Genomic DNA, 12,723 nt, shown 5'->3' on the forward strand with positions numbered 1-12,723 from the left:
AAAGTAATGTATAATGATTGTATGGATATCACATCTTAATTATTAAAGAAAATCTGCATAGATAAATTTATTTCATTTATCAAAATTTACTGCTATAATGTTGTTTTTGGTGTTTAGCTTTGCTTTCAATTTATTTATTTGTTTGTGAGGCAGAGAGAGAGAGACAATTCTAATTCATAGGCTAACTCCTCAAGTGCACATAAAAGTCATAGGCCAGAGCCGCCAGCCAGGAACTCAGTCCAGAACTTCTGCCTGGGTGGAAGAGACCCAACCACATGGAGCATCACCTGTTGCCTCTCAGGGTCTGCTTGAACAGGAAGCTGGAATGAGGAGCCACAGCTGAGAATGGAACCCGGTGCTTCAACATGGGGCACCAATGTCCTAGCCAGCATAATGAATCACAAGGTCAAACAGTACTCCTACAGTAATAAAGGTACAAGTAACAGTTTGATCTCTTCCAGAATCATCTTCCTAGATAGAAAATAGCAAGCAGAGTTAACCAAAGCCTATCTAAATCCAGAACGCACAATTTTAGTACTTTTGCTACAATGCCATTTGGGGCGGGGCAGGGGGTTGCTTTGCAGGCTGCATCATGGCTGAATGTGTCGCGGAGAGTTTCACTCTGCTGAATCAGGGTTGCCTCTTTTCAGTGCTACACCACAGTCAAATGACAGTTCCTCCCGCAACCAGCAAAATGATAACCTGTTGTGAGGGTGACCCAATGATGATGGAAATCTACTCACTGCAGATGGAGATGAGTTCATTAACCATGAATCCAGTTCCTCAGCATCAATTTCACACAGCCTACTCACATTCCTGTCACATGTTGCAGTCCCCCAAAGCCATGCAAACATCAACAACAGAGTGTTCCCAGAGGGGAGAGCAACATCCGCCATTACGAATAATGGGAACAATTTGAACCTAATGAAAACCCATGACAATGCAATACATGCAAGCCTTAAATGAGAACTTTGCCTTAATTCACAATGCAATGGGTTTTCATAGAATAGAAAAATCAACTTAAATCAAAGCAATTAACACAAGGAGTTGATTTTTTTTCTTAAAGTGAAAAAAAAAACCACACCTAACTTCAAGAAATGGTTCCTTTTTTAAAGACCTACGTTTCTTTATTTAAAAGGTAGAGCGATAAGGAGGGAGAGAATGAGAGAGAAAGAGATCATTGATCTACTGGTTCACTCCACAAACAGCTGAAATAATTGTGAACTGGCCAGAAAAAAGCTAGGAAATGGAAACTCCAACTGGATCTTCCCCATGGTTGCTAGGGTCTCAAATTCTTTGTCCATGTTCCAATAGGAAGGTTTGTTGGAGTGAGATTAGATTAGAAGCAGAGTAGCTGGGACTTGCGCTGGTACTCTGAGATGTTGCCATTACAGAAAGTAGCTTATCCTACTACGCCACATCAAGCTGAACCAATTCAGTTCATTTCTCTAAAACAAAAATGAGGAGCATGAATTTGCTTTGCTATTTAAGGCACCACATACCACAGAGTGCTTAAGCTGGATTGCTGGCTCCAGCTCCTGACTCCAGCTCCCTGCCAGTGCAGTCCCTGGAATACAGCAAATGATGGATCAAGCACTTAGGTCTCTGTCCCCTACATGAGACACCTGGATTGACATTCACGTTCTTGGTCCTGGTTCTGGCCTGGCCCAAGTGCAGCTTCTGCTAACGCTGGTATTTAGGAAAAGATCCCCAACAGATGAGAGCAGTCCTCTCTCCCTCTCTCTTTTTGTGCACGTCTGCCTCTCAAAGAAAACAGAAACGATGCAAAAGTGAAACTGTTAGAAGCTACATATTATTCTCTGATCACTATAAACTACACTTTCACATAAATGAATTCTCAAATGGCTCCAGAATAAGCCATAAATATAAAAGACTTTCAGAAGTTTAAGAGTCTAGGCCTAACACAAAAGCAAGCTTCTTCAAAGGCAACTTCCTGTTGGCAAGTCCTCTCATGATCTGTGAAAGTCCCTGTTCAATCTTGCAAACTGCAGGTGGACATTTTAGCTAACCATATAATCTTAGGTACACAACCTAAAATAGGCATTGCTAATACCCGTTATTGTCTTTAAACTTTAATTACAATGAAACAAAGTATTTCTGGAAAACAATGAAAGGTACGGATTTTTTTTTCAATAAAACTAATTTTTAAAATGCCTCCCTTAAGAATACATAGTTCGTGAAAAAGTATTTCATGTTTATTTACAGACATTACTTTTCAGAAGTTTTTTAACCAGTCCTCCATACTCAAAAAGGCTACTTCTTTTGAAACAAAGCCAAAGAAATCAATAGAAAGCTCTTTACCAAATAATCAGCAAATTTTGGACCTAAGCTCACTTCCATTTCTCTCTGTGAACAATTTCTCTTGGACCACTGTATTCAAACTTTCTCAAGAACAAGTCTCAAGGTTGTGGGGAGCTGCAGCAAGAGGAAAAAAGAAACCCTCATACTACAGAAGAAGGCTTATGTCTAAGCATTTAGAGACACGCGTCCAGTGAGAGCCAATGAAGATGTAAATACAAGCCAGAAAAACACAGACGATTACCTGATATTCGTTGGGCCAAAAGGTGCTCACTGCTAGTTCAGCCCGAAGCCAATCTCGACCCGTGAATCCAGTGACATTCCAAATCGGATTAGCGAGTGGTCCTTTATTGACCCTAACTAATATGTTCAAAGTGCCAGGATTCAGTCCTTTCTGGCTGTACAGCAGGTAACTAAAATCAATGCAATGAGTGTCGTTCTCCTTCATCGTAGGGAGCTGAAGTCTGGCTTTTTCTCCAGGGTCATGATTGGAAGAGTCCACTACCATATAGGAACCTAAAACGACATTATAAATATGAACATGAAGCATATATATCCAAAAATGATTATATAGCAACAGAAGAATAGCAATACATCCTGAACATTAAATTTAACTAGAAAAGATTGAATCTCCAGAACAGAGGCAAAAAGATCCAATCAATTTAAAAGGAAAATTAGATCCATGCCAGCTGATGGAGATTGCTTTAACAAATATACATTAATATTGTCTAATTAACTAATACCATCTATTAATGCCCACATGTACATTAATACCATCCAATCTTGAAAACAGTTTATTCTTTGACAAATTAGGATATTGAGTCCAACAAACAATTTATTCAAAATCATAGAGTAGACCAACTAGGACCTGATTTAGTTCCAGATATCACTCTAAAAATCTCTAGTACTACTAAACAGAAATATTTTCATTAAAATTAACCAGAACTGATCACTTATTGTACTTGTTTACAGAAGATGCACATTTATTGCTGAAAGGAGAAGCACCATGCAGGCAATGGAATAATCTCAGATTTTTAATTCTAGTATCAATGATTGTATACTATTTGCTTTTAAGTTTAGTTCATAGAATAAAGATACTTTGTAGGTAGTATCACGGTGAACTTTAAAATGTAGAGGAGCTCAGAATTAGGCACAAGGTACATGCCCTCACCTGGATTTTCACGCACTACTTGGTCAATTAATAACCACCACTACAGGAAACAATTCTGTCATAACTTCCACAGTCAGTAGAGCCACACCACACACACACACACACACACACACACACACACACACACACACACAAAGTATAAAGCCATAAATCCATTTCACAAATTTTTATTGGTTATTCATGATGGAGACACAGGACATGAGGAGTCCCATTTTCCCAGTGCTGCCACATAGACTTTGCGTTACAGGCAAAGGCCAGGAAGTTATGTAACATAAAAATGCGGCATGCTACTGGGCTGCTGAGAGCATTCCGAGAACCAATTCAGAAATATGTAAGAAACTAGTGTTTTCAGGTGGCTGGATTTTAACAATTACCGCAACAAGATGTGAAAATACTATAGATTAGGCGTAATGCAAGTTTTTAGTTAAAAGAATTGTTCCTTCCTAAATTATAATTTCATTTAAAATATATTAGGTTTGAATTACAGAATCCAGCATTACAGGGTTACACTACTCCTGACATGCAAAAGTAATCAATTATCTGCATTGCAATCAAAAACCTAGTAACTTGTACTGATGACACAAAACATTTGATGTCCACTATTCTGAGTAGTTCAACCAGGCCCCACCAACAGGTTCAAGTCTTGGCAGACGATAGGGCTCCAATTCAATTTCAAAAGTGACTAATTCCTATCAAGTGCTATCTAAACAGTCCAGACCTTTTGTCAAAATTCCATGAAAAGCATTAGAAGAGACCAATACAGCATCGGCCTCCTGTAGTGACACTGACTCATGCGGTTCAGTTCACTTTCCCAGTTCTCTTTTTCTTCTCAGTGACAACTCGTTATTTCTTTCCGGATTCACACAGAATATTTGAACAACCACAGGTTTTAAACAAGATATCCTGTATCTCATCTAAACTTATAGAAGCAAGATGTTTCTCTTCATGGTTATTATTCCTATTCTGCAGTCCATGGCTGACAATGTTCTTCTGAGTGATTGACCACTCCACAGCACAGCAGCTATTGCCCTGCACCAGGAGGAAGCTGAAGACATTGGATGGTGCTTAGTGGGACTATGCTTCTGTTTTTTCTTTTTTTTCTCAAGCTTGAGACAGACTTACCTGCTGCTACAATACTTTTTCCAATGATAGACAGTAGTCACAGTGGACTTAAATTATTTCTACAAGTCTGCACTAATTACAGCCTCTGATTGTCAATTTAAAGTATTGAGCTTTAAATGACTCCTTGGCTTTCTAACAGTCATTTTCTTCTGTTTACAATAAACTTTATAGCAAAATATGCCTTGTGTCACATTTTAATTACATAGTATGATCTTCCCCATCAAGACTATTTAGCAATTTTCAGCCAGTTGCACTTTTAAGCTACAATAATTTTCTTATTAAAGAAATAGGATGAACAAAATATATTTACTTATTGGCATTGCTAATTTGATCATTAGGAAGACAAAAGTCACAAAACAAAAGCTTGTCCAAACTGTCTCAACATTTCCAGGACATTCAAGTGAGCGTAATAATAATAAAGAAAATTAGCACCGATTACTCATAACTACAGAATGCTATTGCTAAATTATCTTCTTTCAACACAGCTATGGAATAATAAATGATTTACTGCACAGATTCAGAAAGGAAAAAGCAAACACCAGTACCAAAAAACTATCTAAATGTTTAACCTACTGAACTGATGCAGCAGCAATCAGTACACTCCGTAGGCTTCTGCTTCACATAAACATCACCCCAAACATAGACAACACTTCTTATCAACCTCTAAAAATTATGTCTGCAGTGCCCTAGAATCGAGATCTCAATCCTGGTAGGTAGAAAATTCTACAATATGCAGTATCTTCAGCTTTTTTTTCCTGTTAATACTAAATACTTATTTAAAATGCAGAACAACTGAGAGAAACACCAATAGAAAAACCTTCCATTTGCTGTGCTAATTCACTCTTCAAGCGGTTGCAACAGCTAAGCTAGGCCTAGGCCAAAGCCAGGGGTGTGGGACTCCACGCTAGTCTCATGTGGTTGACTGGATGGTGAAAGCATAAGGGCCATCTTCCTCTGCCTTCCCACTGCACATTCACAGGGGGCTGGCAGAAGCAGAACAAACTTGACTGGAACCAGACACTCAGATATGAGATTTGGTGCCTCAAGTGGCAGTTTACCCCACTGTGCCAAAATTTCTGCCCACCCCCAAAACCTGGAGAGACTGACATGCTACCTACTGCACTAACAAGGCAGCTGAACCCTGAGATTTTAATTTTAAAATTACTGTTAGTCTAACTGATGGAAGTTCTAAAGTTCTTGTGGTTTAGGTATCTCAAGGCTTAACAGTTGAACACCTATATTTAAACATAAAGATAAAATTATGAACTTGTAATTAGCATAAGTTTGTTAATGTGATATTAAACTACTTCTTACAGTCATATTGAGCAATGGAATTTGCAAATATCTGAGTCAAAACAAAGATAGAATTATATCCTCACACTATTTTTGTAACAAGTAGACTTTTCTACAGAGTAATTTATAGCAAAATCTAAAAATTTGAGGAGATACATACCTTACTTAATCTGGCAGTTCCAAATGTACAAATATGCAATAAATTAACAACCATGTATAATATACAAACACACCACTTTAAAACATGTTTCTTTTCATGATTAAACCCTCTACACATGAGAAAAACCAAAGTATTTTAGTTATTGAATTGGAAACTAGTAAAGAAATAAATATGATATTATTGGGAAACACATTTAGCCCAGAATAGAAGACCTTAGGTGGAACACCTACATTCTACATTTCAGTGTGTGTGTGTGTGTGTGTTGAAGCGCCAGTGCCGATTCCAGCTGCCTGATAATTCAGACCCTGGAAGGCGCTGATGGTGGTTCAAACACTGTGTGCCTGCAACCCTTCTGGAACATCTGGACTACAATCTGGTTCTCAGCTTGGGCCAAACCCAGTCCATTCGATGCAGACATGTGGAGTCAATCAGCAAAGGGGAACTCAGTCCTTCCACCTCTACCATTTCCTGGCAGCCCTGCTTCCCTTCCAGCTCCCTGCCTGTGGCCCGGGAAAGCAGTCTAGGACAGCCCAAAGCTTTGGGACCCTGCACCCACATGGGAGACCCGGAAGAGGCTCCTGGCTTTGGATCGGCATAGTATTGGCCATTGCACTCACTTGGGGAGTGAATCATCGGACGGGAGATCTTCCTCTCTGTCTCTCCTCTCTGTATATCCACCTTTCCAATAAAAAAAAAAATTTAAAAAAAATAAATGAATCTTTAAAAAAAAAATTCAATTGCCGTGACATTAAAAAAAAAAAAAAAAAAAAAAAGATTACATTCATGGGCCTGGCATGGTAGCCTGGTGACTAAAGTCCTGACTTTGCATGCAAGGGGATCCCATATGCACACTTCTCCATATCTCAGCTGCTCCAATTCCCATCCAACTCCCTGCTTGTGGCCTGGGAAAGTAGCCAAGGACAGCCCGGAGCCTTGGCACCCCACACCCACATGGGAGACCCAGAAGAAGCTCCTGTCTTCAAATCAGCTCAGTTCCAGCCACTGTGGCTACTGGGGGAGTGAACCAGCAGATGGAAGATCTTTCTGTCTCTCCTTCTGTCTGTAATTCTGACTTTCCAATAAAATTTTTAAATATTTTTTAAAATAATAAAAATAAATAAAATACTACACACTTATAAATGCATTTACTTTAGACAATTAAATTTTTCATAGTCTGCGTCTGTACTAACAAATGCTTACAAATAAGGCAGATAAATGCAAACAAGAAAAAATATTATAGATAGCAAAATGTTAATAGTATTATTGGGGATTATCACTGTTTTCATTTTTCTTATTTTTGTGTAGATTTTCTGCATATTATACATTGAATATTAGATGTGTACTTTCCATTAAATACGAGACTCAATGACTACTATCTGAAATTAGGAACATCAAATGAATAGCGATAATTCCTTGGTAAGTAAACAAGTTCTGGGGTTTTTAAAAATAAATCCTCTTTTCATCCTGGAGATTAACAGCATCTTGGCATTAACAAAAATGCTACAAAATTCAGCTACTTCTTATTTTTAGTGTATTACAAAGAGAAAGAGTATATCTAGAATAAATGGCATCCCCCCCCCCAAAAAAAACCCAATAATTTAAAAAGCACAGAAAAAGTCTATATCCCAAACTATAAATGAGTAATATTCTCTGGATTTTAACTGTTAATGATTTTTCTATTTAAATTATCCTTCTAGGAATAATATAGCAACACAAAAGTCTAATAACAAGAAATGAGTGATAAAATGGTTTCTGTATCTCACTCTAACACTCCTTTGCATATGTGCTATCTATTTGCACACTTTAAACACCAGCATAATATTCTCTTCACCCTAGTTCTTGTTGAAAATCCATGGAATGTTCCCTATCAATTGAGAAGCATTACTGCACCGTTTAATATTCACCATCATCCATGATCTTGCCCCAATCTATTTGTTCACCTTATTCTCTGTTCTCTAAACAAATCTACTTCTCCCTAATCTGACAGGTTTCCCATTATTTTATGCAAACACTACACCAGTTTTCTTTATCCAGAAGCGGAACACGGCTTTTGAATTTCAGATTTTACCCTTAATTATAAACAATATTTGTGCAAATTTTAACTCATCCATAAAATGGATCCTTTATCTCCCTCAGACAAGAATACAGCTCTAGAGTTTACCTGACTTATTCAGAGGCCAACTGGAAGAGAAAAGTTATAGTAAATTAGACAGTAAATGGAAACATAAATAATGTTAGTCTATTTGGTGGTAGAAACTGTATAGTTACAAAGAAAAATGAGGAATTACCACAGTATCCTAGGAAGTGGCAAATGTGGAAAGGGGGGAGACATCTTTGAGAACTGGATCTTCTTAAGCAGGATGTAGCTGCCTGCCACCGGGCAACTTGGGTCAGAGTGGATTCACAGAACTAGGGAAGCTGGAAGAACTCCACACACAGTAGAAAGTGAGCATTCCTCATATTCACTGTGTCCTGCAGCGGGGTAGACAGTGGATGCACAACCATGTTCTACCAGTTCAGAGACAGACTGAAAGCTCCCAGAGGGGACACGTGTAAGCACCAGCAGCAAAAACAGTGGCACAATTCAAACTGCATATCTTCTCAAATCTTCCAGCACCCTCTACTGACAAAACTAGCTAGAAAGGGGAGATGATTAAAGAGCCAAGCTCCAGGATCAAAGGGCAGGTCACATGAAAGATGAATTGGAGCTCTGAGGATGAAGGGTGAATTGAAGCAATCACTTGTTAGTCGATTAGTTGGATTATTGATTGAATAAGAACACCAAGGCACTAATTCAGTAGCTGACACAGCAGTGTAATGGGCTAACTTTCAGCTCTGGTGTCAGTATCCCATATGGGCACTGGTTCGTGTCCTGACTGCTTCACTTCCCATCCAGCTCCCTGCTTATGGCCTAGGAAAGCAATGGAGAAAGACACAAGTCCTTTGGCCCCTGCACTCAAATAAAAGAGTAGGAAGAAGTTCCTGGCTTCCACTTTCCTGAAGGCCCAGCTCTGGACACTCAGCATTGAGGGAGTGAACAAGCAGACTGAAGATCTCTCAGTCGTGTGTGTGTGTGTGTGTGTGTGTGTGTGTGTGTGTGTTTCTCTCTCTCCTTATAACTGACTTTTTAAAGTAAAATAGAAAAAAAATCTTTAAAAATCAGATACAGGTTCTTGGACTACGATAACACAAAACTAAAGTAGTAAAACACTGAGAGGTTCTCAAAACAAAGCAAGCGATTGAATCTGGCTTAAGTTGTTATCAAACATGGTGCTTTGCCTAGGAATATAGTTTGAAAGTAAGCATTATATATTTTTGTTAAAGTCACTCTCTGCGTACAAGAAACCAATGACCAGTATTGTCTCAGAACCATATTACCCTCATAAAATTGCTAAATTTATCAAGAAACTTTGTTGCTGTGATTTCCAGCAAAATTGTACATTTTAGAAATTAAAAACTGGAATCTCAGAAATATGTATTAACTTATTTTAACTTGACTAAGTAAATTCCATTTGTATTAACATAATAGCGCATTTTAATGAAAAATAACCATATTTTCCATAACAAACACAAAATAGTAAGAAGCACCTCAAGGTTTAACTACCTTTATAATCTCTTTAATGCTGACATATTGTGACAGCTAAATTATCATTTCTACTTCTTCATTCAGTCTGCTATGATAGCGTCTGGGAAATTCAATCATTCATTCATGGGGAGATGAGAGAGAAAATGGAAAACAACATCTCTTCTCATTGTTTGTGTCAAGATAATTTTTACCTCCTGGATTCCCTCAAAGGTTCTTGGAAGATGACAGAAGCTTCCAGACCACATATGGAGAAACACTGCATTTTAATAACTCTTTTTATCTTTCCCATAGAAAATCTTATTCGTGTTTTTATTTATATTAAGTCTCCTTTACCCACTCAGCCTCTGCAAAACAAAAATGCCTATTCTATAGCATGAGGCATGAAGTAAAACTCTTCAGTATGGTATTGGATATCTGGAAAATGAAAGCTGCAAAAGGTGACATTCTCTAGACTGATAAGAATATAAAGGATGTGAGGGTTCTACAAAAAGCAAGCGAAGAAGTACTACACAGGTAGATTCATACATATGGATACCAGCACATACACGATGCATTTTTTATAAATCTTCAAATGTGTTAAATCGATTATATGCTATATGATATACTCATATTATAAATTAATGCATGCATATACATACTATATAGTATATATAGTGTATAATACACACACACACAAATTCTATTCTGGGTCCAAGACAAGAAGCAAAAAAAGCCAATCTGTCTACTCCAGGAAAGATCACAGGGTTGACTCTTTCTCCCATCTTTGTTTTGTTCATCCTGTCAATACATGAGATGAGGCGCGTCTCCGTTCATCAGAAGAGTGATCTGCATTCCTTGGTCTGTGATTCAAATATGCATCTCATCCAGAGATACCCTCACAGACCCATTCAGAAATGCCCAGTGTACACAGAGTACATCGGGCACTACGTGACAAGTCAAGTTAACACAGAAAATAAACCATCACCAAGGATTTTGATTCCAGGCTCCCACAATCACAGAATCAGGCCATTAAATATGAATAGAAGAGAAGAAAAGAATAAACAATATCAAATCTTACATGTAAGAAGCATTTCTTACATTAAGACTGGTTGATTAGCTACCAAAGCACCAATAAACTGTGCAAAACAATCGCTTTTTGGCACTAAGTGAGATTTTCCAAGTAGACAAAAGAGCACGCTATAAACTGTGGCCATGAAAAACCTAAAGACAATATACAGTAATGCAGTGTCATATACAGGCTGTTAAAAAGCAACAGCTCGCATTTGACTAGCAAGAGTGATAACTGAAATCATAACTTGGATCCCATCCCCCATGGCAAGACTCTCCTCATGATAACTTTATGTCTCTAAGAATTTCTGACACTATTAACTTTATGCTAAAGGCAAAATCATTATCCTATATTTCTTTTTTAAAGTAAGATTTATTTATTGCTAATTGAAAAGAGATTTACAAGAGAAGGAGAGACAAAAAGAGAGGTAGATCTTCCATCCACGGGTTCACTCCTAAAATAGACACAATAGCCAGAGCAAAGCAGATCAGAAGTCTGGAGCTGGGATCCTCTTCCAGGTCTCTCCTGTGGATTCAGGGATCCAGGGGCTTGAACCATGCTCGACTGGACTGGAAGTAAACAGCAGAGATATGAACCAGTAACAATATGGGCTGTCAATGCTTTCCATCTGAGGAATAGCCTGTTGAGCCACAATGCAGTCTACACAGCCTATTTTTCAAGATTGCTCACTGTTCACTCTTTTTTCAGCCTCTCTTTTCTACCACCATTTTTCTTCATCTAATGAATTTGCCACAATATACTCAAAAATTAAATGTCAGAAACAAGATTTCCCTCCCTTTCCCCTTATTTTCATGTTCAAATTGACTAGCTATCATTGTCCACATTCTCCATAAAGAAATAAAATAAAATAATAAAATTCACTGGATATCTCTTCACTTCTCTTTCTACTAAAGTTTTACCAAGCTAGTCATCCCTCACAAAGACAACTAGCAACTTTTATAATGCACACACTAACAGCCCTATGGTAGGATTCTATAAGCCACCATATTAACTTGTTCAAATATATATAATCCACTTGTTTTCAGATAGATATAATCCATTTGTTTCCTCAACTTCACACTGCAACAGTAATAAAGTCCTAACTCCTTAGATGCTCAGCTTCAATAGGATCAAGTAATAGCCTTCCTCTCTGGCATTATCGCCTATATTTCTCTTCCCTTGGTTAACCTGCTCTAGCTACCATGGACTTTGCCCGGAATTCTCCTTCCACATACGCTCTGTCCTCAGCTGATTTATTTTTATAATCAGGCTCAAATATCACCCGTGGATAGAATTTCTTGGTCTCTTAGCTAAAGTACTTCCTGTTAAGCTACCACTTTTGGTTATATCCTTCATATAACACACCACTTCATGAATTTAATTTGCTTTCTTGAATGAAAGACTGGAGATTATAGCTATTTTGTTTAAACGAGTCTAGAAAAAAAATCTACAGCATTTATTCAGGAATGTTTTTACTACAAAATCCAACAACTAGCCGTGTTTCTTGCTCTGCATTCCAATAGCACTTATCTAATATTCACGTAGGTACCAAACATATCTCCCAACCCTAGTGTCAGTTCTGTAAAATCAGAAATCTCTTTTGTACACCCAGGGCCAGAGAGATTGTGCATCTGTAAATTCAATGAACTTAAAAAGAACAAGCAAAAAAATAAGATTTAAATGACAGAGCAAAATGGAAGAAAAATCATGCAATTTGTAATCATTTTAAACCATGTTCTCCAGCTTGACAACTCCCTCAGAGGATTCGATCATTTTGGTAAAGTTGATCTCAGTGCCCTCACTTTTTTGCATGGTCTCTTATTAACTTTTTATGTTTTCACATTCTATTGTTTCTTAAGATAATGTTTCCCTTTTAATGGAACTAACTCCCTAACATCACACAGTTTATTTCTAACAAACAGAATGAGGCACTCATTCTAAAATGTCAGATTAGAAAAAGTAAACTTACCCTCAAAATTCCAAAACAAAACGGCTGAACTTGCCTTCTGGAAGACTGTATTTTC

At 37.8% G+C, this 12,723-nt stretch overlaps 1 protein-coding gene across 8 annotated transcripts in view; it reads right to left on the reverse strand.

Annotated features, from left to right (window-relative positions):
* The window catches only part of PTPRK (protein tyrosine phosphatase receptor type K), a 521,455-nt gene that overhangs the window by 325,975 nt on the left and 182,757 nt on the right, over positions 1-12,723 (reverse strand). For 7 of the 8 annotated variants that reach the window (XM_040965636.1, XM_040965637.1, XM_040965635.1 and 4 more), the window contains exon 3: positions 2,564-2,835. The exons of the other annotated variant lie outside the window; for it this stretch is intronic. In XM_040965636.1, the coding sequence (XP_040821570.1) occupies positions 2,564-2,835 (272 nt within the window). The remainder of the gene's footprint in view (positions 1-2,563; positions 2,836-12,723) is intronic. 8 annotated transcript variants of the gene reach the window in all.

The sequence above is a fragment of the Ochotona curzoniae genome, unplaced genomic scaffold, assembly GCF_017591425.1.
Source record: "Ochotona curzoniae isolate NIBS_2020 unplaced genomic scaffold, NIBS_Ocur_1.0 scaffold_3890, whole genome shotgun sequence".
Classification (NCBI taxonomy): Eukaryota; Metazoa; Chordata; class Mammalia; order Lagomorpha; family Ochotonidae; genus Ochotona; species Ochotona curzoniae.